We start from the raw sequence: 27,529 nt of genomic DNA, 5'->3' as shown, positions 1-27,529 counted from the left end.
ATATGTGAACGTTTTGAGATTGGTTTTATTGTATGAAACTTATATTCATTGTGTGAATATGCTTGGATATGTTTGAAAAATTCATAGAACACACGAGACTTGCTTGGAGTTCTTGGACTTCTTTGACTCTTTTTTTTTTCTCTATGTTCAAAATGCCCTCTCTTTTAGCCTTGGTTTGATGCCTCCTCTCAATGGTTATCTCTTCCCCTTCTATGTTGTTATGGTTTTTGCTTTTAAGATTTTTTATTAAAGGCCAAAATTTTGAAAATTTCATTTTTTATGTGTAAAGCAAACATGGATTTATAGGTTTAATCATTTTAATTTTATTTTTCATTCTTGAAGTCAAATATTTGTTTGCCCCTTTTGTTAAGACTATTTCTTATTTTCTTGAAAATAAAATTATTTTCTTTATCCTTTAGTAAAACAAAATTAAATTCAAATTTTTAAAAAATAAATATAAAAAATTTGAACAAATTTATTATTCACATGTATCATCAAAGATACACATATGTGGAGGTGTATCTATATTCATCCCAGCAAAATATTATAAATGGGTTCTCAGTCCATTACTTAGAATATGTTCATTGTCTTAATGAATCTAACTTTCAAGTGCAGCATTACTCGGCCTCTCGACGTAACATGAGCTCCAAGGGAAGCACTCTTCATGAAACTTGATTTTCTTAACCTTCTTTGTTAAGCTTCAATGCTACAATGTCACAAATATGAATGTAGGCATGATGTAATCCTTAGTTTACGTGGACATACCATACATACATTGTTTTTTTTCCTTTTAGCAGTAGTTACTTCTTTACTTCTCCAAATACTATGCGCACACTTTTATTGGGCGATGAAAGTGAGGTATTAGACATATTTTGAAAAATGTTATCCTCCATTATTTCTAAATACCTAAGTACCTATACCTATTACTGTGTATTTTAAAAATAATTTATGATAAAAAATGTTACTTTTTGCGTGAAGATAATTATGTAAATTTTAAACAAAACAATAATTAATCAAATAAGTGATCTTAGAAAAAAGTATTGTTCAAATGCTTTAGTTTCAAGAGCTTTACATTTACAAGATTTTAGTGTTTTAAAGCATAATTTTAATAACTTGTGATAGTAGTTATCATGTATACGCTTATTTTATAAATATTGAATTTGTACATATTATTTCAAAACATGAATAATTATTATTGCCACATCATTTGCAAAATGTAATAACATCTAAATATTATATTAAGAGTAAAAATTAGGTATTATCATGCTTAAAAAATAATGTAATGCCAGATAATGTTAACTATAAATAAAAAATGCATCATTATTGGAGTGACATTCTATGTTTGGTTTCATGGTAAATAAATGACTATTTTGCATCTTTGGTTGCTGTACTTAGAGGTTCACTGTTAAACTGAAAATTAACATGTTTAGAAGCAACTAAATCATTTTATATATAATCGTTTATTTTTATAAACCTTCTCACAGATTTAATATAAATAAACACTTATTTTTAAAAATAAAATGAAGCAAACATGCACTATATTTAGGTTTTCTTTACTTTTGCCCAGTGTTTCTATAGATTAAAAGCATATTTGATTTTCTTTTTAAAAATAAAAAATTATTTTTAAAAAGAAAATTAAACATTCTCTAAATGATTGTTATTTTTTGTTTTTCTAAAAAACAATGGAAGATAAGAAGATTATGGTATATTTGATTTCATATCAGCATCTCACATAATTACATTTAGTTCATTATAACACAATTCTATAAAAAAAATTGATGTTTTTATACTCTTTCATACAATATTTTTTGTATTTAAACTTACATGAAAATTATAACTTTTCCATTGAATTGGAGAATTTACACTAAATTTTATTATAAACTTATTTTTTTAAAAATAAACACAAATCATATAACTTTAAACTTATGTTTAAGTAAAATTTTTATAAAATTAAATTTATTTAAACTTAAGTTTATAAACACTTACCTAAGCACACGCTAAGATTATTTGGATAGAGATGGAATGCATACTAATTTGTGGGATGTGAAAGCTTTTTGTGGCTAACTACTAACTATTAATGTCTGAAAAGACTTTCTTCTTTGTCGTAGTATCACTTAATTATTCGATCTGCTTTTGTTGTTATCACCTACATATCCTGAATTATGTGACCGGATATTCGTAAGCCTGAGTTGATATATTATTTTTTTAAAAAAAATTCAACATCCGTTCTTAAAATTTAATAAATTTAGTTGAATTTTATCAATTTTTTGGCGGCAGGGTTATACTTGTCTATTTGATATTAGGTATTAACTTGAAACAGAAAAAAAGTTAACCAAGTGGTATATAATCCACTTCCATCGCAACTCGCAAGATATATTATTTGTAGTTGTTTCAGCTTATACATCTACATCAACACGGTTTTGAACTTATTTATCCACGTTAGTAAACAATTTCCAACAATAATCAAAAGAGTCATTAACTGAGATTATAGGACACGAAAAACTACTCCTTTTATTTGTTCATATTCTTGTTTTCCTGAAACTCTACAGTTTATTCTTCATTTTCGTGATTAGTACTTTTTTTGCGTGGTTTCTCAACAGTTTTCATGCCTCTTTTAACCAGGTGTAGGATTTAATTTACTATTAAAGTTATGGTTACAGACTTACAGTTCTGATAATTAAAATTACGAAAAAAAATGTGCGCAAATGAATGGCGGTTATGGACCGCAATTTTTCAATCTATTGCTGCAAAAGTCCTTTGTAAATGACATCTTCAATACTACCTTTAGTCTTTTTTTTTTATAAGAAATAAAAGATTAAATTTTTAAGACCAAGAAAAAGAATTAAGTTACTTATTTTTTTCATAAATATAAATTTTATTCTAAAATATCTATAATATTAAATATTATAATTAATAATTTATACAATTAATGATACTAATAAAAAAATATAATTTTTTTTAATAAATAATGCTTTTTAAATCTATCACTTGTTTCTTATAAAAAAGATCAAGGAAATAATCCATTTTATTTTTTATAAAAAAAATCGAAGGTACTAACATTTATTAAAATAGTTGACTTACATCTATTATTGTTAATTGAAAACAATGGCAAAATGTAGTTACAATGACTAATGAAAGCCCCTCATTAATTTTAAAAAATGATTTTTATAACATGTGAGTTCTGCACATAATAAAAAATTAATAAATAATAATGCTTTGTTAAAATTTATAATATTTAATATTATTAATATATTAAATTTTTGTAATATCATGTATTTTTTAATAAAAATGATTATATATAAAGTTTATTATGTATTTTAAGATACATATTAAAAAATTATTTATAAAAATAAGAGTGAATAAATCTTTATATTAATCTATTAGATGATAATGATGTATTATTAGTACTTTATTTGTTTAAATTATCTAATAGTCTTTTACATGTAAATTTGTGATGCATTTATGACTTTTACAAGTTAATTAAATTAAACTGAAGTTATTTCACACCTCAATTGTCCACTATCTCTCTTCTCCTCGTTTCGAAGCCATACTGCTCAAGGTTGGTAGTTGATGTCCTTAAAAGTTTTTACTATATATCTCACTTTCTCTAGTTCTCTCCTCAAAGTCGACTCAGCTTCACTATTCTGTCATTCTCTTTGAACTTCTTACCATGTATTGAACGCATGTGCTTACTCGTATTTACTGTGAATGAAACACCCACAAACTAGCTATGAGCTTTAGTTGGTCTTCTTTTACTTTAGAAAATTATGTTTTTTAACTATTACTTAACATGTGAGATTTAAATACATAACTAATATGTAAAAAACTAATAAAACAATTTAAATAAGTAAATGATTAAGATACATGACTACTATTATTTAAAAAATTAATTTAAAATAAAATTATATTTATATATTCTATTCATATAGCATGACTTTATCTTGATACATAATTTTTGTCCTTTTTCTTCATCGATGAAAATATTTGATTTTGATAGAATATATATGATTTTAAACCTATTCTTTTTATCTATATCATATTCATATTTAACCGTAAATTCTCATCAATTATCTAATTTCAACACGAGTTTCATTTCTTTAAGAATAATTAATCTAAAAATGAAACAAGCTAAATTTGTCTAAGAAAAACAATTTTACTTTGGGGAAAATAAGAGGGTTAGAAAGATATTTTCCATTACACTTTGTTTTTAGCTAAAAATATTAAAAAGTATAAAAATATGAATAAAAATATTAAATTAAAATTGAAACTTAAATATTTTTCTAATTTTTACTAGATTTTAATCACAATAAAATATATTTAAAAATTATTTTTTAACGTGAATTTAAAAACATACAGCAATAATTTTTATACAATAAAATTCTATTAAATACTTAAATTTTTTATACAAAATTATTATATATCAATCTTACTCTATATTTTAAAATACATATTAAAAAATCCATAAATTATTATATATTAAATTATATATATGTATATTCTAAATAGACAGCTCTGTTTTCTCTCAAAATTTTAACTGTAAACATCTTCACGCGCCTTCTGATATTAGATGAATAATTAAGAAAATGATAACGGAATCAATATATTCTTTTCGGTCTCTCTTATAATTTTTAAATTTTTTTATGGACTTACATTACAAATTGTAAAAAATGTTTTTTATAAATATTTAATTTTTTTAACTATTAATATGATAATAAAAATTATTTTTCAAAAAAAATAATTTTTAACTATTTTTTGAATTTATATAATCTAATGAAAAAATCTTATAAATAAGATCGAAATAAGTATATGACCCACTCAACTTTATCTTTGTTTTTTTGGGTCATCACTAAACTTTATCTTAAATTCATAGCTGGAGTCTAATCACCTAGGGGACTTCACTGATACAACTAGGCTTTGACTTGGGAGCGGCTCAACATTTTTCTACACTAAAAGAAAAATGCTAATTATCACTTTATCTATGTATTTTAGATGTTATTTTAGTATTTTATTTATTTTAAATTATTTGTATTTTAAAATATGAAAAATATATTAATGATTTTTTATTGATATATTTATTTATTACAATTAATAATATTTTAAATTATAATTTTAATAAAATTATTTATTATCAGAAAATATATATTTTTTAAATATGTATAACATTTAAAATAAGACTGAAATAATAATCACTTTCATTCTCAAAATTCTCTAGATTGTAAAGGCAGTATAATTAAAATATAAATGGGTTTTGTATGTGATCAAACGGTAAAACCTATATAGATGTTATTGTATACATTTGATATTCTCTTTGAACTTATTTATAAATTATTTTTAATTAAATTAAATATTAAAAAAGTCATTAAAATAGTTAATATTTTTGTGTTTTAAAGTATAATAATTTAAATTAATTTATATTTATGTAAAGTTAATTTTATTGTCATATTATTCAATAAAAAGTTAAAAAATTCAATATTTATGATAAATAAATATAAAAATTAATAATAATTTAAAATTTTTATAAAAACATATTATTTTCTTAAAAAAAGGTTTATATGAAAGGGACGAGAAGGGACACAGTGCTACTTGACATGAGGCCTCGATTAGCAGCAAAGCAATGCCTTCAAATCATAATTGTTATCTTCATTGCATGGAAAAGGCCAAGCATGTAAATAAATGATAGCGATACCAAAGCAAAATAATACACATTGCCATTTGCCACCAATAAAATTCGCACATGGAAATTAATAATGGCCAGTAGAGTATAGAAGGGGACTCTATCTATCGGGATTTTTATTCTTAGCTTCCTTCACCTCAAAAAGGATGCTTTATGTTTTCCTTTTGTTTCTTTTAACAAGGATTGTTCAAAGCCTTTGGATGCACAAACACGTATTTTTCATATTTTAAATATATATTTATTATAGTAGAGATACAAAATATATTGAATATTTTTTAATAAATCTACTACTTTTAAATATTTAAATTTGACCTTAAGATTTTATATTAACAAAATTATTTTTTGGTTAAAAAAAATCAAACTTAAAATCTTACTTCAGATATGAATCAACTCCTTTGGCATATATATATATACTCTGTTTAACAATTTAAGTTTGCATATTGATATTTTTAAGAATCAATTCAAATTTAATCTAGAAATATTGCTATCATTATATTTTAAGATCATTATTTTTTCATAATGATTTTGCTAACTATTATTGTCCCTGTTTAAGAAATATAAATATTAATTAAAAATATAACATTTAATAACAATATTATTATAACTCTATTGTAATTTTAAATGAAAACATTTTATTTATTAATACTTCAACCATGATTACACTAAGAATAATGGTTAGTAAATTAAAATAGTTTTAATAAATCTGTAAAATTTAAATACATTAACATCCACTTACATGCATCGGAAAATCTAAGATTATGTTTAGATATTTAATAGCAAGTAAAGTGAAATGTTTAGATAAATGTACATAATTTATTTAGTAATTGTGTAGAGCTATATAAGAAATGTTTAAACTTCAATGTTCTATTTATCAGAGTTAAAAACTTGCAATTTCTTTTTATGGGAACTAACGAATGATACGAATTACGAAACTTTTACATCGAACGATGAGTAAATAAGAGTAATGCTTACCAACCTGAAGTGTGTTTGAACAGTTTTCCTTTTTTACTTTTAATGTTTGGATTTGACTGAATTGCCTGTCATTACTCAGTATATGCACATGTTATTCCCTAGCCATTTCATGAAACCGGCAATGCACTTTTTAAACTGATGGAAAACGTTTTCCTTTTCATTTTCAAGAAAGACTCAGAATATAAAGAAAATTTTCAGGCTTAATTATCCTTTCCTTCTGATTATTATGTGTGATTTTGTTGTATAATTTTTTTAATCAATTGTTTTTTAATTTTAAACTTAAATAAATTTGATTTTACCTTAATTTTTTATTTAAAATTCCCAAATTATTAGTTTTATTTAAATATTTGAAAATTTATGAAGAATTTATGGGACAAAGTAAATTTAAAAGTTAAAACTTTAAAATTCAATAAAACTTTGATAGATTTAAAATATTTTGTAAGATGTGTGACGAGGGTTTGGAGGAATAATAATAATGTTTTAATTGGTGAGTTGTTTTTTTAGTAGAATAAAGAATCGAATAATTTAACTAACTCAACTATGAAGATTTTAATCAAATAAAAAAAATTAAAAATACTTGAGAATATGAGATTTAAAAAATATAAATACATAAATATGATATTTTTGAAAAAATTTATAAAAATATAAATTTTGAAAATTGTCAGGAAAATTTTAGCATAGGTATGATAAAACAAAAAATATTTATAAGTTTAAAAAATTTTGATAATTTTTTAAAAATATTAAAAATTCTAAAAAATAAAATTTGTCGATGAAATTTTTTAAAAAATAAATAAAAAATTTAAAGTGTCTCAAAAATGTCATTTAAGATTTTCAAAAATTTTATATATTTTGTAATTTTTTAAAATACTATATTTTAATAATTTTTTCATATAAAAAATCTAAAACTTGACAGTATAGTTAAATTTATTTAATTTTAAAAATATAGCAATTCAAATAATTTTAAAGAATTTGAATGATGAAAATCGTACATATATAATAAAAAATAAAAATGTAATTAAGTAAAAAATTTAAAGAAACAAATATAGAAATTTGCATCCATCTTGTCGTTGTTGAACGAACCATCCTTTTAGTAATGAGCGTTACCAAGCAAATATCCATCTTTTGCATATGCCATAGCCTGTAAACTCCATAAAGGCAAAGCAAATCCAACACCAATCCTGTCTGGTAAAAATATAGTGTATGCCAGAATCACGTCAAGTCCCCATTAACGCCCATATACACATGACGTTGTCAAACTAACGAAAAATCTTGCCAATTACAATTGGGTAACATAATCTTGTTTCTTATTTAATATGAATAAATTTAAATTTCCATATCTTTTATGTTTATATTTTTTAATTATTTAGAGAAAATATTAAATATATTTTATATTTTCAAAATAACCTTTTTTTAATACTTATTTTACAAAATAATAAAGAATACTAATATCGATTTATAAAACAAAAAATAAACAATTAAAATATTTTAAAAAATATATTTATTATGTAATAAATAATATATTTTTAATACAAATTTACTAGTACTTGAATTCAGCTCTGAAAATTAAAATTAATAGTATGAATAATGAAAAAATCAATAGAAAATATAGTAATAAAATTCGATTAGTGTTAGTCATACATTTTTGAAAGCGCGACAGGTCGTTGCAATCAGTTTCCACCACTGCATTAATTAGTATCAATTTATCGGTTGCCTCTCGGCTATTAAAGTTTGCCAACCACTATTGCTAGCCCAACTTTCAATCGCTCAACTATTTATGTATGTTCATTATTACTACTATTATCTTCACTTTATGTTCGTTCATCATGATGATCCATACACTTAGTTTTTAGTCTCCTAAAAGCACTAAGGACATCAATATTCTACTTCCCAACGAGTCTTGTCAGCATTTCAATTACCAAATATTAAATTCTATTTGATGATTTAAGGCCCACTATAGTACCAGCTAGGGGAAAATTAGTCGACACATTTGCGGACAATGTTCTCGATATTATTAGATATTCTGGTTGTTAAACAATTATGCTATCTCACAATTGGATAGTTTATATAATGCATGCCGTTTGTTTTCTTCTTATGATACAGAGGAGAGACTGTAGTATATTTTAGAGAAAAATGGTAGTACAATTTTAATTATTATTTAAATTTTCAACTCTTAATTTATTAATTTTTGTTTTTGATTTAACATTTTTCTAATTTTAATAGAATTTAATTAATAATTAAAAATTGTGTTAAAAATACTCATGTTTCAAAAGTCATCATAATAGCACTGAAGTAAAGTGATTAGAGTTAATGCTTGAAAACATTTTTTTAAATTTATTTTTATGATGAATTTATATTATAATTTTTGTATAATAAGAGCTTGATGATTAAGCTACTTATCTAAATACATGTTAAGTATAATTTATATTGATGGGGTGCTCAAGTACATACATAATTAATTTTATAAAAGCGAAAAAGATATTGTATATAGTTTGGAGGTCAATCAGGTCATGTGTAAGCCTCTATTGTCACAAGAATTGGATGGAGATGGAAAAGAAGGACAAAGTAAACTAATTAATGCATAAAAAATATAGGTAAGCGGTTGGGTGGAGGCAATTAATTAAAGTTGCGTTTAGACAATTCAAGCCGGACCCAGACGAAGTTTTTTCTTTTAATTTGTGGAAATATCCTCTTTCGTATGAGGCAGAAAAATACAAAGCAGAGGATAACATGAAATAGAATAAGTAATTTTTGAGCATGTTGACATTGAAGTTCTGCATATCTGCATCGTTGACTGATGATTATATCTCTCGCAGATGGGTGGTGAAGTGTGTGTGTGCAGTCCAAAAAGAAAAGTAATTGGTATGGGCAGGGTACGTGAAAATGTACATATAAATGATGTTATCAAATTTGAACATCCAATTATTCGATGGCTTTACATTTTTTAAGTATGCCATGACAGTTTCTGTTGCATACGCGTGTGTCTCGTCTAAATAAGTATTTTTATTTTTTTTTTACGTAGTTACGGGACTAATTTTTGAGTTGAGATGGTGAAAATAAGTTAAAATTTTTATAAATAATATTTAATGCAAAAATTATAACTAGTAATATTAAAATAAATGTAGATGAATGATTGTTTATACATAGTTTTACCTACGCTTTCAGTACACTCCTTGTTAAAGGGACTACTACAGATATGGCGTGTTTCTGTTATTTTTGTTTTATTCATCGTCTAGCTTGCGGATCTAAGTGAGATATGATATTTTTCAAGTAAGAAGTTACATCACCTTTTAATATGTATGGAACTAATTTCCCTTTGAGGGGTCGATTGAGTTGATTAACTAAGCACACTTCGTGGCTACAAAGAAATTAACTAATTTCTTTTCAAAAATGTTTTATGATAGAATTTAATTTAATTATTATAATAGTAAAAAATATTTTATTTTATTATCAATAATGTAATTTTTTTTATACGGATCGTGTATCAAAATTATATTTATTATATATAACAATAAAAAATCATAAAAATGAAATAATTATTCAAATTCTCAAAAATCTTCCATCCTCAAAGATTCTCATTTTACGTAATTTTGAAGGGGCTCTGATTTGATTGGATCCGTATCATCATACAAAAAATCTCATGGTGATACAGCTACGGTGGTATAAGGAACATGCCAATTGATATACTAAAATATTCTCAAATTCCACTGATAAAGGCGAAAAAAAAGCATTTATTGTTGTGTTCTTTTTACATAAACAGTTTTCACCCCCTTCCCCAATGGATACGACGGTATAAATACGACAGGTGAACGTATTAAATTAGGGATATGCTAGTTATTTTCTTGTCAAGTATTACTTTTATAATTTTTTTAAAGTATTCTCATTATGATTAATTAACTAATGTCTTTTAATACTACTCATTGTATAATAATAATAATAGATATACTGTTCCAAATGAAGTTCAGGTCTACCAGATATTTATAAAAAAGTACAGAAAGAGAAAATATAGCATACTCTATTAATAAGCATCTATTTCAATCTCTTAAATCATAAATAACAATATGTTAGTCATGAAATTTTTAAAAAATTTCATTTTAATCATTAAAATTGTTTTAATATTTTTATACAAAAAAATAGATGTTTTTTAATTAAAGGTTAAAACAAAATTTATAAAACAAAAAATTAAAATAAGAGACTCTTAAAATATATATTTACTCAGCATCCCATGCATGCATTCTTTATTTTCAATGTCCTCCCGTATGTTATTTTCCTCACGTTTAGATATAACAACTGAGGTAGAAGTAGAAGTGACCGACTCAGCCAAACTCAATTCAACTAAGGAGAATGTTCTCTAAACATGAAGGCAATAAAAGTTATCCTTTTTGGTTGAGGTATATTTTAAAGATGTACATGTATGTATTCAACAGATAAAAAATAAGTGCAGTCAATTTCACATATGATATCAAATTTTTTGAACTCCAGATAATACAACTGTTAAACTTACTGGAGCCTACGTCTACGTATATACGGCGAATTCCAACAACTCTCTCAAAATGCTATTTAATGCAGAGAGAGAGTGTGTGTCTGTGTGAATGTTTCCCTGTGCTAGCTGCAAAGTGGTTCAGTGTATGAACTAGCCACGCAATAAACCAAAGAGAAAAATCCATAACCGTAAGACAATTGAACCGAGAAGCCAACTTAAAAGCTCGTTACTATTGTGTTTTTTTTTTTTTTTTTTGGGTAAGTGCTTTAAGGTTTTTTCTTGTTATACGTGCATCTGAACCTTGCATTCTATATATCTATCTATCTATCCTCTATCCTTGTTGATATAATAAATATTCCATCTTCTTTTCTACCCAGTATATTATGACATATCCACCACCTCCTACCCCATTCCTACCCTCACCACGCTAGTTTGTTCAATACAATCACAATCGCAACGTGCCCATCTCCTTCTTTTCCTTTCACATAATCACTTTTTGCCTTTGCAACGTACATTGGTTTTGAAGGGCACTGTGTAGTGCTAGCTACTAACACTTTTCAGCCAAGGATTGTTCCTTTTTTCAGGCCAATATGTCAGACCGGGGTCCCTTCTCCGGCGACTCGGCCGTGGATGCTAAGGAAGGACACAAGAGAAAAAAGGAACACAAAGTTCCTTTGTTGAAGCTGTTCTCTTTTGCCGACTTTTATGACTATGTCTTAATGGCTATTGGATCTCTTGGGGCATGTGTTCATGGTGCTTCTGTTCCTGTTTTCTTTATCTTCTTTGGAAAGTTGATCAATGTCATTGGCTTGGCTTATCTTTTCCCCAAGGAAGCTTCTCACAAAGTTGCCAAGGTCTGTATTTTGTAATAACAACAACTTCTTCTCTTGTCTTCTTCCCATGCTTCTATTGTAAACTTGTAATTAAGAAGGTGCCTAGTTATAGTCATGACTGAAGGGTACCGGTAAATTGGAATCAAGAAATTCTATTCTCTTATCTTCAAGTTTTAATGTAGTAGTTGTTTGCTATTTTGCAGTACTCGTTGGATTTTGTGTATCTAAGTGTAGCAATATTATTTTCATCTTGGACAGGTATGAGAATAACCAAGTAAAAAAATCATCATGTTAATTTCAGTTGATTTGTTAATTGAATATATTATTTACTAAAGTATATATTGTTGGATTGATTACATAGAGGTGGCATGTTGGATGTACACTGGGGAGCGTCAAGCGGCAAAGATGAGAATGGCTTATTTAAAGTCAATGCTGAATCAAGATATAAGCCTATTTGATACCGAGGCATCAACCGGAGAAGTCATTTCTGCCATTACAAGTGACATTATCATTGTTCAAGATGCACTATCCGAGAAGGTATGCACTTGCATTTTAAGCTATATTTCACACTTTGATGCATTTCTTGACATATTTTCTATCATCATTAATTCATCATAATAACATAGTGCAAAGACAAGCATGTCCTTCCCTGGTCAATTTCAAACTTTCACCTTGGCTTTCCCTCTTTTGCCCCTTCAATCTTTCTTAATAAATGGTTTCCATTAACTGCCCCATCGCTTTTGCTCCATTTATGGTCGCTTCCCATTTCCCAACTTCTCCCGAAACAACAAAATAAAAAAATTTATTTTTTCGCACAATTTTTCTTTACATTACATCATGGAACTTTTTTTTTTTTTGTAAAATACATAAATCACCCTGCTGCAAATGAATGAAACGACAAAAATTAAATGTATTTTAAAGTTTTAAAATATTAAATATATACAACTTGTTAATTTAATATCACCCTTTTAAAATATTAAAATAATTATTATAAAAATAATCACTTAAGGAAATAGATTCTAGTAAGAGAAAAAAATTAATATAAAACTACTTTTATAAGCTAAAAATAATTTATAAAAAAAATAAAGTTAATTTTAACTTATGAAATAAATTTTATTTATTTTTATATTATTTTTTTAATCTTATAATGACTTGCCTACCGGTTCACCTATACAGGGTTATAATTAATATTTTGTTAAATATAACCATTCTCTTTGAAATTTTAATTAAAAATAAAAATATTTACTGGATAAAAATACAAACAATTATTTAATATTTATAAATACAATAAAAATAATAATATACCCAGTTACATATATTAAATGCTCTCTCACTGACACGCGTACGTTGGGGGACCCTCCTTACTAGAAGCGGTAAAATAATTACTAGCTGTTGACATTTTTTATGGTTATGTTCTTTCTAGCTTTTGGCTTGAAACGCAGCGGTTTGTTTCTGACACTCTCATTATGTGAGACCCGAACAGTGTGGATTTAATGCATTTCATAGCATTTATGCGTCGGGTAGACGTGGTTTCCTTGTTTTTAAGGTTTTGCATTTTTTAGTTGACGAGCTGAGCTGCATGTGCCTGATGAAATGCACTCGTACGTGGACGCAATTATGAGTAAGCATCTACCAACACAACCTGTGTCACCACTTTCCAAACACGTACCCACAACCTCAACTTAATCTTTAAAGCCCTTTCAGTGGTTTTATTTTAGCTTTTTCTTTTTTTAATTCATTTTAAATAGTGGGAATAAAATCTATATCTACCCCTCAGTGACTTGTACATTTTAATTCAATAGCTTACTAAGAGACTATTAAACCATCTTGACTTGTGGTAGTTATTGTTGAGCAATGACAATAATTTAATTGATCAAAAAACATATGTTTTTCCTTTTTATCTTTTGAGCATGTTTTTAACTTCCCTATAAAGATAGTTCATAGTTGAAGGTTGGGATTTACAGGTAGGAAATTTCATGCACTACATAAGCAGATTTATTGCGGGCTTTATCATTGGTTTTGTAAGAGTGTGGCAGATCAGTTTAGTGACACTTTCAATTGTCCCCTTGATTGCCCTTGCTGGAGGTCTTTATGCATACGTTACAATTGGACTTCTTGCAAAAGTTCGAAAGGCCTACGTGAGGGCCGGTGAAATTGCTGAAGAGGTACTCAAATTTTAAAATGATGAATAAAATTTAGTGTCTTCTATTTTGTTGTACTTGTACATTAAGTGAATCTTACTGCATGATTGGTTTGAATTATTTTTGTGTTTTGTCAAAATTCATTAGAAAACGTTTACAACACACTATATATTTTATATTATTTGACACATTTTTGTACTATTAATTAAAATATCATATGGAGCTCATTAAATTGCAAGTAAGATTTAAGAATGAAACCTGCCTCATTTAGTAGATTTTATATAAATTTCAACTAATTATAAAAAATGTATTGTTAATATTTTTCAAGTTCCTTTATACATGACCCATTTACTTGATCTCATTCAGTGACTATGTTGTACTCTTTGTGGGTTTCAGGTCATAGGCAATGTTAGAACAGTACAAGCATTTGCAGGAGAAGAAAGAGCAGTGAGATCATATAAAGCAGCTCTCATGAAAACTTACACGAATGGTCGAAAAACAGGTTTAGCAAAGGGTTTGGGACTGGGCTCAATGCATTGTGTCCTTTTTCTATCGTGGGCTTTGCTTGTTTGGTTCACCAGCATTGTTGTTCACAAGAATATTGCCAATGGAGGCGAATCTTTCACTACCATGCTCAATGTTGTGATCGCCGGCCTGTAAGCCCTTGTTAACTTTTGTCATATGGGGTCCAAGCATTTACTTTGTGTTTGCAAATGCATACTATAAGAGTTGATAATACGTGTGCATAATAGAAAGTACGTTGTTTTACCTTTTTTTAAAAAATCATACACAAATTAACGTCATCCAAGATGTAAAATTACTTTTTTCTTTGGTGACTTTGCAATGTTTTTGAAAATGTAAAATCTAATAAAAATAACCGGAGAGAAAAGAAAAAAATATTCAAAATTTTATATTCTCACACATGAAATGCAAGGGTAGATTATGTGGATACTTTGAAATTTGACTGTTGAACTTCACCAGTCCAAATTACATATACTAGTAAATTGTTGTTATACTAAAGGATTTAATCATATTTTCTTCTTCAATTTATTTCGACATTACATATTGTATTAGTTGTGGCATATAAGAGGCTAAGGTAAATCAGATCGACGCACTTCAAGATTTTATCCAACTGGTTTACGTTATATTTCTCGTCTTGAGATTTCTTTTTTATAAATTAAGGTATGCATGAAGGTGATGTTTTGTTTCTCAGGTCACTTGGGCAGGCAGCACCAGATATTACTGCATTCATTAGAGCAAAGGCAGCAGCTTATCCCATTTTTGAGATGATAGAGAGGGACACGATAAGCAAAAGTAGCTCAAAAACTGGTCGCAAGTTAAGCAAATTGGAGGGTCATATCCAGTTTAAGAATGTCTGTTTTAGTTACCCTTCTCGTCCAGATGTAGTAATCTTCAACAACCTATGTCTTGACATTCCTTCAGGAAAAATAGTAGCCCTTGTGGGAGGAAGTGGTTCTGGAAAGAGCACTGTCATATCATTGATTGAACGATTTTATGAACCCCTTTCTGGTCAGATACTATTAGATAGGAATGATATCAAAGAGCTTGATCTCAAATGGCTTAGGCAGCAAATTGGATTGGTGAATCAAGAGCCTGCCCTTTTTGCTACAAGCATCAAGGAGAACATACTGTATGGAAAAGATGATGCCACTCTTGAGGAACTAAAACGAGCTGTGAAGCTTTCAGATGCTCAATCTTTCATTAACAATCTTCCGGATAGATTAGAGACTCAGGTATGATATTTGATCATGCATCTTTTCCTCTAATATAAAACACCTAAATTTCTTAAACAGCGGTGATACATTCTATAACTTTTTTCTCCTTAAGCATGTGACAAGGAAGGAAGGGATAACTAAGTAGAATAAAAAATGATAATCATACTGGTTTATAAATGGTTGAAATTCCCATAGCAATGATTGCAACAATGGTTTGCAAGCAGTTGAAGATCAGTATTTTATAATTCATTTGTTTGAAGAAAATTCAACTATAGTAAAGATTTAACTTCTTTGAAAGAAATTTCAGGGGTGCATATTAGAATGTAGAAATAGCATTTGAACGCTGTATGGTATGTGATAAGTGTGTCAAGTGCATAATTTGTAAAACAATGGTACAAAATGGCTGGTGGCAAAGTAAAATATAACGCGACAAAGTGTTTTTTCAGGTTGGAGAGAGAGGGATACAACTCTCAGGAGGGCAAAAACAAAGGATTGCAATATCTCGTGCTATAGTGAAGAATCCATCAATCCTTTTGTTGGATGAAGCAACTAGTGCTTTGGATGCTGAGTCTGAGAAGAGTGTACAAGAGGCTCTTGATCGTGTTATGGTCGGTAGAACAACTGTTATAGTAGCACACAGGCTTTCTACCATTAGAAATGCAGATGTGATTGCTGTTGTTCAGGGAGGGAGGATTGTGGAAACTGGTAACCATGAAGAGCTCATCTCCAGGCCAACTAGTGTATATGCATCTCTTGTTCAACTCCAAGAGGCAAGTTCTTTGCATCGCCTTCCATCAGTTGGTCCTAGCATGGGACGGCAATCAAGGTACTTTATCTCATTAAGACATTTAGTTCATATGCAATTTCATTACTCAATTGTGCAATTATCTGAAATGAAATTATTTTGTCCTAATATACGAGGCATTCATATGCATCCATTGATAATATTGTTCAAAAAATATGATAATCATTGCTTCGGCGTTGAGTGATGTGACTTCAATGGAGAAATTTGATCAAGAAAATTTAAGCTTTTCTCTTCTATACTTATTAAAGCTCAAAATTTAAGTACATGATATATTTTACATGAGCTAATATAACACCAAATCCATTAGCGTGAGGCTTATGATTATATATTTCTTGTGATTGTAGCATTAGCTACTCAAGAGAATTATCCCGTACAACAACAAGCATTGGTGGTAGTTTTCGATCAGATAAAGAATCTATTGGACGAGTTTGTGCCGATGAAGCAGAAAATGGAAGCAAGAAAAAGCATGTTTCAGCATCAAGATTGTATTCTATGGTTGGTCCTGATTGGTTTTATGGGGTTTTCGGGACCTTGTGTGCATTTGTTGCTGGAGCACAGATGCCACTTTTTGCACTTGGAATTTCTCATGCTCTTGTATCATACTACATGGACTGGGATACAACACGTCATGAAATTAAAAAAATTGCTTTCCTTTTCTGTGGAGCAGCAATTATAACTGTCATTGTCCATGCCATTGAACATCTTTCTTTTGGAATCATGGGCGAGCGACTCACCCTTCGAGTGAGAGAAATGATGTTTTCTGGTAATTTTGATCAATTATTTATACTTTCACTATCGCATCCTTTTGTCTTGCAATAAAATATTTCCTTTCAAGCTTCTTACTCATTGACTTTATATAGCCTGTGAATGCATAAAAAATATTCCTTGATTCATTATAAATGGTTACTCACACCCGTGTTATGCTTCATGTTTTTAGGATTTTGTATGTTCATGGTCAATATTATTGATCAATTCATATTTTGATAAATTCAATTATAAGGTGTGCTTGCATTTTAGTATTTCAATCTATTGTTTTTTTTTATTTTTACTTCTAATATATATAAAGCTAATAAATAACTTGTAGCCATCAAGGCTCAAAATTTGATGATCTCTCACTCACACTTGACTTCTCTTGTTCATGTGGCTGCAGCTATTTTGAAGAATGAAATTGGCTGGTTTGATGATACAAACAACACAAGTTCTATGCTTTCATCGCGTTTAGAAACTGATGCAACGTTATTGCGAACTATAGTTGTTGACCGTTCTACGATTCTGTTGCAAAATATTGGTTTGGTTGTTGCTTCATTTATTATTGCCTTCATCTTGAATTGGAGAATAACACTTGTCGTCATAGCCACATATCCTTTGATCATTAGTGGTCACATCAGTGAGGTAACTTTCTTTCTTGTACCACATTTCAACATTAAAGAACTAGAATATCTATTTGCATTTTAATTCTTTCCTATGATCATTTCAGAAACTTTTCATGAAAGGCTATGGTGGCAACTTGAGCAAAGCATATCTAAAAGCTAACATGTTGGCCGGGGAAGCTGTCAGCAATATACGCACTGTTGCTGCATTTTGTTCTGAAGAAAAGGTCCTTGATCTTTACGCTAATGAGCTTGTTGGTCCCTCCAAACGTTCATTTCAAAGGGGTCAAATTGCTGGCATATTCTATGGCATCTCTCAGTTCTTTATTTTCTCATCTTATGGCCTTGCCTTGTGGTATATACTGTAACTTCCTTCAATCTTAAATAGGTTACTTACATGATAATTGTCTAAACAAATTTTGGTTACCTTTGTGTTGAAACATGTATGCTTTTTGCAGGTATGGATCTGTTTTGATGGAAAAGGAGCTTGCTAGCTTTAAATCGATAATGAAGTCATTTATGGTTTTAATTGTAACAGCACTGGCTATGGGAGAGACTTTGGCACTAGCCCCAGACCTTTTGAAAGGGAATCAAATGGTTGCATCAGTTTTTGAAGTGATGGATAGAAAGTCAGGAATAGTCGGTGATAGTGGAGAAGAGTTGAAGACAGTAGAGGGAACAATTGAGCTCAAAAGAATCCATTTTAGCTATCCTTCAAGACCAGATGTAATTATTTTCAAGGATTTCAATCTAAGAGTTCCTTCAGGAAAGAGTGTTGCCTTAGTGGGGCAAAGTGGTTCTGGTAAAAGCTCTGTGATCTCCCTTATACTCAGATTTTATGATCCAACATCAGGGAGGGTGTTAATTGATGGTAAGATGTCTAAACTATGAATATTTTATCCATTCAATCCATTACTAGTGCAAAAGAGTGCTATGAGAGTTGTTCATCAAAGTAAAAATGACTAAGACTCAACAAGTATTTGCATGCATAAGTCAATCCATCTAGAGATGACTCATTGACTGCACATGCATGTAACATCAAGTAGCAATGTACTATAGTCATCATACATACAATAATTTTCTAACAATGACGAGTCAAATTCTTACAGGGAAAGACATCATAAGACTTAATCTGAAATCTCTTAGGAAACATATTGGTCTTGTGCAACAAGAACCAGCTCTTTTTGCAACATCAATTTATGAAAATATTCTTTATGGGAAGGAAGGTGCCTCTGATTCAGAAGTGATTGAAGCAGCTAAGCTTGCTAATGCTCATAACTTTATAAGTGGTCTTCCAGAGGGCTACTCCACCAAAGTAGGTGAAAGAGGAGTGCAACTATCTGGCGGCCAAAGACAAAGGGTGGCCATTGCAAGAGCTGTTTTAAAAAACCCTGAAATCTTGCTATTGGATGAAGCCACAAGTGCACTAGATGTGGAGTCTGAGCGTGTGGTACAACAAGCACTGGACAGATTAATGCAAAACAGAACAACAGTTATGGTTGCACATAGGTTATCCACTATAAGAAATGCAGACCAAATCTCAGTTTTACAGGATGGGAAGATAATTGAGCAAGGGACTCATTCAAGTCTCATAGAGAATAAAAATGGAGCATACTTTAAATTAGTCAATCTTCAACAACAACAACAATTATAGCACAATGGAAAGCATAACAAAAATGAACATGGAATTTTAATACTATAATTTTGTATTTTTTTTCCCCACATTTATAGAGAATGATGTGGATTGGGAAGCTAATGTCGGATCAGAATAATTTCATACAACATATATATGCGGTTATAAGTGTTCTAAAAATGTAAAATGGCTTCTTGTATTTATTAGGCATCACCTGAGGTTGATTAAACCTTTATTAAGTGCATTGCCTAATTAGCACTTAAACTAACAAAAAATTATAAATTAATATTTTTTACTCCAAGCACGAATATGATATCATATCCACCGTTCAAAATATTTAAAATTGCAAATATGAACATTCTAAAATTTAATAATAAATTTATTACCACAGATAAAGTCCACCGTAACTTAGAGTCTATATTTTCATTGTCTCGCAAACGAATGAATTGTAGGATTTTCTTTTCACAAATTTATGTGCCCAATTAATTCTGACTTTACTGGTTGAAAACGTTAGTTTTTGAAGCCTAATGTACATTGGCACCTTTACAAAATTTTAGAGAATATAAGTGCTCTCCTCAATAGAATGATCCACACTTAGGTTATCCTCTCTTACTTTCAAGTGCTCCCTTGGTTTACTTCAACTCCAATTTATTTCTTCTTGTCGAATATAATTTAATAAACAAGTTATGGATATGTTAAATGGTAGTTTCTTAGCCTAAAATTTTGCAATTAGGGTGGTCGGTATACGTGGAACAAATTTGGTACAGTTTAGTCTTCACTTTTGGTATTGCATTTGGTAAATTTGGAACACCAACAAAGATAAAGAAAAAACTTTAAAAGGTCAAGAAATTAAATTATATATAATGTTCAAGTATATTTTAGAGTTGAATAGTGAATAATTAAACTTCTTTTGGTACATCAAACCTACTATTTCTATCTAAATTCCCATGAACCTTGTTAACCACCCATGTACATCGTACGAATTTGGATGTATAAAGTTGCTGTCTTATATTTAAAGAAAAATGTAATTATACTCTTAGTTATTATTTTTTAACTTACATATAGTTTTGTTTCTTTCATTCTAATTGTTAAAAATTATTTTTCAAAATTTTAAAATGTTAAATTTTAGTTTTTTTTAAATAAAAACAAATAGAATGGTTTTCTTTACATTTTATATATTTTTTATTTTTATTTAAGTATTTTACATATTTTTTCTTCATTAATCTATATAAACCAATGATATGCTACAATATTATATTTCTATTGATTTTTAAAAGAATATGAGTGAGGGGTTTTATTTTAATAATTAAAAAATGAGACAAACAATTAAAATAAGAAATTGTAATTATTCATAAATTAAAATATGAGAGTTAAAAATATACTTAACAAAAAAAATGCCTTACTTATTCATATATAGGCTAACAACAATCAATGGCCAGTTTTAAATTTGCATGTACAAAAACATTCTATACTTCTATAATTTGTCTGATTTTTCCTTTTTCTAATTCAGTTTTTTTAAATAAAAAAAAAAGAAAGAAACTCTCACCAAAAGCTTCAGGTCTAAAAATTATATATTGTCACTAAAAAATAATATATTAACGGTTAGCTGCTACACTTATCTCATCGATATATATTTTATCTAATGAAAATGAAATTATAAATATAAATATCATAGATCTATGTGAATGGTATAAGCATCAAATCGAGTGAAACAATTTTTTTACACTTACACAAACTTGTATTTTTATGGACAAAATTTCTTAGATAATTTAAGAGTACATCTTTGATATTTATTTTTAAAATCTAATTAAAAAGGAATTTTTCTCAAACTATATAAAAAATTATTTATATTCTTAATCAATGTAAGATATTTTGACACACTCCTTAATCTTAAAATTTAAATATTTATTACATAAAATTTACATTACTAAACATTTGTAGCTATCTTAACCGTAATTAAAATAGAATAGAACATGTTAATATGTTTTTAAATAAATTGTACTTAATTCACTTTAAAAGTCCACTTCACGTTTTAACTCATTTCTTTACACATAACTGAAACATACTTCTTTCTATTTTTTTTATAAGAAATAAAATAAAGTATTTTTTTATTTTTATTATAAAAAATAAATAATAAATTTAAGATATATTAATTGTTAATTTTTTTTATATTTTTCTTTTATTAGTATCAGTACATATACAAATTACTAACTATACTATTTAATATAATAAATATTTTTAAAATAAAATTTATATTTATAAAAAAATATAATAGATTTAATTACTTTTTTTATATAATGATTTAGTCATTTATTTTTTATAAAAAGGATCAGAAAAAGTAATTTGTAAGATTCAATATTTAAGATACATTAAAATAGACATAACTAAAAGAAAAATAAATTAGCACTAAAATAAAATTTAAAAAAATTAGATAAAAATCTACAGTTACCTAGACATGGAAAAATGAAAAACCATAGGCTCTAGTTACTTTTACCAGATAAATGATATATGAAATATTTGACTTCATATGAGTGGATGAATTACAATAACTGCTTATTATATTATAACAAGTTTTTGTGCGACTTTGTAGCCTATGGTCAGATGCCTATTAAGTAATTATAATCACCTAAAAATTATAGCACTGAAGATGGTTGTCTTGCCAATAGCTAGGTCGTCCAACTATACGGCGGCTCTGCTCAGAAAATTATAAGATATTGTTATTATAATTCGCTCAAGCATAAGTTACTTTATTTTTAAAAAATTACAACTAGTGTAACTGATCGGTTGGTCCAAGATTTCGAGTGGCCCATTGTATGTAACATGTCCTTAAGATAAATATATGAAAATATTAACAACACAATCTTTTAAATCTTAATCTTTCTAAGTGATCTTTCATTTTAGATGAAAGTTTATGTAACCTCAATTAATATGACTATCATTTTATCAGTGGGGTGTGCATGAGGTTTTATCTAATAACTAAAAGAGTATTAAAAAAGTAAATATTATATTATTAGCATTTTTGGAAGACACATTGGAGTTCATGAAGCTTCATAAATTCGCAGTTAATGTGTGCTTGACTTTAAGGCCCCGAGTCTCACAACCCTAATAAGGTAACAAGTTATAGAGAAGAAGGGATATGCCGAAGAGTTACTCAACGTATAAGAAATTGACACTATCTTTAAATTAGGTATATACCGTTATACATTTTTTTGTATATACTATTAATTACTTAAATTAAGACATAGCTTTACCAAACCTTCGTTTTGAGCAGTGCAACTTTTTGAGGAAGTTTCCGTTCATGCGTGAGGAAACACGTTACCTACGTAATTTTCCATGTTTCTAAGTGCTCTTCAAGTTCTTGTTATCGTCGAAAGAGACAAACAGAACATGAACATATATATGGCATATCTTATTCGAGGAAACCAAGTTTGATAAGTAAAACGATACATTTAACGTCCTTAAAATGTTTGGTAGAGTCTATAGCTTCTGTGCTTTATTTCAATATTACCATGCCTTTTGACTTCTACATGTTTTGTTGAGTACTACATGGTTGGTTATCCAAATAAGTGTAAAAAAATTTAATAAAAGCAAATTAATGAGATAAGAAGTTGAAGATTTGCCAGCATATCTCACCAAGTTCATATTTTCCGATTGACAAATCTTCCTTATGATGTCACACCCTCTTTGAAGAACATATAAAACCTCGACCTGTATTACTTTTGAGAGGTCAGAATCAAACTGTGATCCTATAAATGTCAAACATTTGATTTTTCAGTTTAAAAACATGTACGTGTCCCTCCATTCTTGTATCCGTAACCCACTACAACATTTTATCATTTCACTTTTTAATTTTCTACCTTTTTCCTACCTTAGGTGTGCCTGCATGGATACGTGTTTTGCATTTTTGCAGTAAATGAAGCTCCACATACACAAATGTTGATGCATTTGGTTTTAATAGAGTTCATGCCTAACAGCCAATCATTGGTTTAAATGACATTTTAATGTTGGCAATTTGGTTGTAGTGCAAAGTATCCTTCTCTTCTGAAAAGTATATGCGGAAATGTTTTCCTTTCTAGCCACACTCGTTAGGAAAAAGGAACAAAGTAAAAATAATAAATTTCTTTCCTTTTTTATTAATGAAAAATTTAAAGAAAAAAATTAAAACAACTGAAGTCTAGAGATAATCATATTCTAATATATCTTTTTAAGCATTTACACTCACCTAAAAATGCTAAAAACACATTCTTTAATGCACTTAATTATTAATTAAAATTTATTAATAAAAAATAAAATTATAACTAAAGCTCATTAAATTAAGAATATAACATAAATATGTTTTAATGAATTCAAAAAATATGTTAAAAAATGTTATTTTAATGTTTTACCTTCTTTTATTCTTAATTTATTTTTGGTATTAAGAAGAGATCCTATAAAGTCTTATAAAGAAAATAGAAGAGATAAGAACGTGAAAAAAAAATTACGTGTTATAGATATTAAACTTATACATATTCATATTTCATAGTTTAATCAACTAAGTTGGGCAGAAGATTGTTATTTTATCTTTTCATAGCCGTGTAGAGAATGAAAGGGGCAAAACATAATTACAAATTACAAAATGGAACTAATTAAGTCCATGTGTGGTTCTACAGTGAAAAATTCTAAAGGCATGTTTATAATGTGAAAATTATTCTTTATTATATTAATTAAATTAACCTTCCTGTAAATTTAATTAACCCCGTTCCAAACATGGGCAGTTCCTCCGTTGCACCCTTTATTTATTTAGCGAATGTTTGTTTATATTCCAAAACAAAGTTATAGATATCCTAATAATAACGTTAAAATTAAGTTAGATAGATGCAATTCTTTTTTCCTTTGAAGAAATGGAATTCCAAACACCAAAATGCATAATAATAAAGTCCTTAGACGGCACTGCATATCAATTTTTTTCACCTAGTTATCACCGAATTAAATTAATAAAATTTATCGTTCATATTTATGTTAAATGTATACAACTCAAATTTTAAATATGCCTTTATATATAATCATGTAAAAACTCTTAAATTTTTTTTTTATGAAATTTAAACATTTATATACACATTTAAAACCACTGCCCTTAATTTTTTTAATTATTATTTTGAATAAGATAATTTCATTTAATATATTCAAAATATAAAAATTAAATATACAATTAAAATAAATTTCAATTTACCATATGTTATTAATTTTACTTAATAATCCTATTTTTTATAAACGTATAGTTAATTATTGGTTTATATGGTTTATTGATAATATATATATATATATATATATATATATATATTTTAAACAAAAAATATTACATATAAATAAATATGAAGTTGAAAAGCAATCGTAGTTTGTTCATGGTATTATTTTTATTTAATTTTTTTCTTATCAACGCTTTCACCGTATCATCATTAATTATTCTAGTTTATCTAATAGTAGTAGTAATTAATAATAGGACAAGTTAGACGGTATTCTATAAGTTTTGCTAGCATTGATTTTGTAATGAAAAACACAAAAAGTACAACAATTCATTAATAAAAATCTTACACAGGTAATAGCTGTATCATACACATATTGTGTTATCAAAAAATAACATCAAAATTATTTATAATACAACACTTTTTTTTGTCTTCAATAATATATAATATTCTATTACTGAATCCATATATTTAATATCATCAGTAATTTCTTCTCAAAATTATTTTATTAATTATTATTTCATATTTTTTTCTCATCAGCACTTTCACTCTAATATCATTTAACATTTATTTCTATAAATAATAATATCATTATTATTATTATTATTATTATTGCTATTGTTAAGGTAAAAATAAATTTATAATTATCTATAATTAAAAACTAACTACACCAAAAAATAATAATTTTATTATTAATCTCAATTATTCATTTTATTTAAATAATTTGAAAAGAAACTTATTTAAAAAATCTAAAATATTATAAGCTAAAAATAATTTATATAAAAAAAAGTAAACTGCTTCCGAAACTTTAAGTATGTTTTTTGCAACGTTATATCGTGTAGAAATTTTAAATTCATTCCTTTCATCATAAACATTCACAGATTTTAATATATTTTTATTTATGAAATATCTTAAAAATAAATTAAACTGTTTTTCTTGCATTAAAAAAATCACATTCAATGCATGAGAATTCAACTATTTAAGTGGTAATGATAATAGAATGCATTTGGTTGGCAAATAAGTTCTATCTTTGTGACTTTTGAGCTAAATTAAAAAGACAACTTTAATTTAATACCATCTGGACAATGTTTCCTGAAAATCTACGTTCTCGTAATTGCTCTTTATTTGCTGTGCTTTCTGGCAAACAATTTGGGTGCTAATAACTTTTGAGGAAAAATTGTATTCTTACATTTTTTTAATGATTTTTTAAATAAAAAAAAGTATGAGATAAAATATGAAATGTGATAAAGATAAAAAGATTCATAAAAAGATAATGTAAAAATATGTTTTTGGAAAATAAAAACTAAATTTATTTAATATCGACAGTGAGAAGATCTCTCATCAGCAAAAACCATATTAATAGTATTTTTGCACATAAAAAATGAGACAACAAAAAATTGTGTCATTTAATTTTTAAATATTATTCGATACTTTTTTAAATAATAAACTGTAAATAAAGTATCAATATGGAAAAATTTTCAAGAATTAAATAATAATAATTTTACCTGATAGTTTTTCTATGAAATTTCTTAATGTGATTTTTGGAAATTCGAGAATGTTATTTGTACATTCTTTTCTTTCCCTTAGTTTTACAGTTATACTTTTTATACAATATTTTTCAACACACCATTTTTTTACTCTTTCTTATTATCACGAGATTGATCTTCTTATCTCACATTTCCTCGACTCTTTTCGTGGCTGCATGTTTTACAAAGTTTATATAAAGAAATTGTATATACTAATTTAAATTTTTTATTTTAAATAATAAATTTACCTTCAAGTACAATCTCTCACATGCACCCTCCCCTCCCTCCATTTTCAAATGAATATTTAATCGTGTAGAAATCAACCATGGAGGAAACACTGTTTTGGCGTCTGAGAAATTTGAAAGAAAAAGGCGATTAACCCTAAAATGAGGACAATGAATGATGGAGGAGCAGGTGGAGACTGTTTCTTGCTTGAGAATTATTAATCACGCAGACACATTTGAGGCATGCAAATATAACAAGATACTGACAAAGTTGATTACCACACTGAGGAGAAAACATCCTAAGGGCAACGATCTTGCACTACGATTCCGGCCGGGGTGGACCCCACCATGAGACCTTGCTAGGGCCTTTTGCACCCTAAGACATAGCCATTTTCTATGTCATAGTATGCACTCTTTTGTTTCCCCAACATTCTTTTTTTTTTTATTCCTTTTTAGTTTTTACAAACTATTATTTATTCCCGGATACATGCAACTCGTGCAAATAGCTACAATGCCATTAAATTTAAAGTTGGACAGAAACATCTACCACAGAAAGAAAACATTGTCAAACTTCTAAACCTTGCTAAGAATATATGGGTATGGCTATGGCATGCTAATCATGAGTCATTTAATCATAAGCTAATTAAACAACAACAGTTCAGTTTATTACAGAGCACAAAAAGATCTTTTCCATTAATACGAACAATATAGAAATTGAGACATTTTATGCATGCAACTTGCTATATGAATAGGATAGATTTTTGCTATTCGTTAGTTTTAACAAGTAATGAATTAGATAAATTTTACCCAAGCTACTTTTATAGTGTGTTCCATGGCGCTAGCACACTCTTTCACATGGTAAAAATTTTATTTCTATCCCATCAAGCCCATGTACGTTCATGGGCAAGCATTC

General features: G+C 27.7%; 1 protein-coding gene across 2 annotated transcripts; it reads left to right on the top strand.

Moving 5' to 3' along the window:
• Positions 1-11,295: 11,295 nt before the first annotated feature.
• Positions 11,296-19,818, top strand: LOC113868562 (ABC transporter B family member 2-like). Of its 2 annotated transcripts, none has more exons than XM_027504246.1 (13): positions 11,296-11,383; positions 11,711-11,980; positions 12,163-12,217; positions 12,321-12,496; positions 13,924-14,124; positions 14,497-14,756; positions 15,314-15,854; positions 16,283-16,662; positions 16,986-17,404; positions 17,792-18,033; positions 18,119-18,366; positions 18,470-18,882; positions 19,121-19,818. In XM_027504246.1, the coding sequence occupies exons 2-13, from the start codon at positions 11,717-11,719 to the stop codon at positions 19,663-19,665; spliced, it is 3,744 nt and encodes a 1,247-aa protein (XP_027360047.1). In that variant the 5' UTR covers positions 11,296-11,383; positions 11,711-11,716; the 3' UTR covers positions 19,666-19,818. The 2 variants fall into 2 exon arrangements, with proteins under 2 accessions (XP_027360047.1, XP_027360046.1); XM_027504245.1 differs by having other exon boundaries at positions 11,308-11,383; positions 11,688-11,980.
• Positions 19,819-27,529: the final 7,711 nt, after the last annotated feature.

This window comes from Abrus precatorius, unplaced genomic scaffold, assembly GCF_003935025.1.
Source record: "Abrus precatorius isolate BTA unplaced genomic scaffold, Abrus_2018 Scaffold6, whole genome shotgun sequence".
In the NCBI taxonomy this organism is placed as follows: Eukaryota; Viridiplantae; Streptophyta; class Magnoliopsida; order Fabales; family Fabaceae; genus Abrus; species Abrus precatorius.
This window is presented reverse-complemented; position numbering and strand designations above follow the sequence as displayed.

Coding starts and splice junctions, on each gene's coding strand:
- LOC113868562 (XM_027504246.1), top strand. CDS start 11,717: ATGTCAGACCGGGGTCCCTTCTCCGGCGACTCGGCCGTGGATGCTAAG. Junction 14,757..15,313: donor AATGTTGTGATCGCCGGCCT/GTAAGCCCTTGT, acceptor TTTGTTTCTCAG/GTCACTTGGGCAGGCAGCAC. Junction 18,034..18,118: donor TTAGTGGTCACATCAGTGAG/GTAACTTTCTTT, acceptor TGATCATTTCAG/AAACTTTTCATGAAAGGCTA.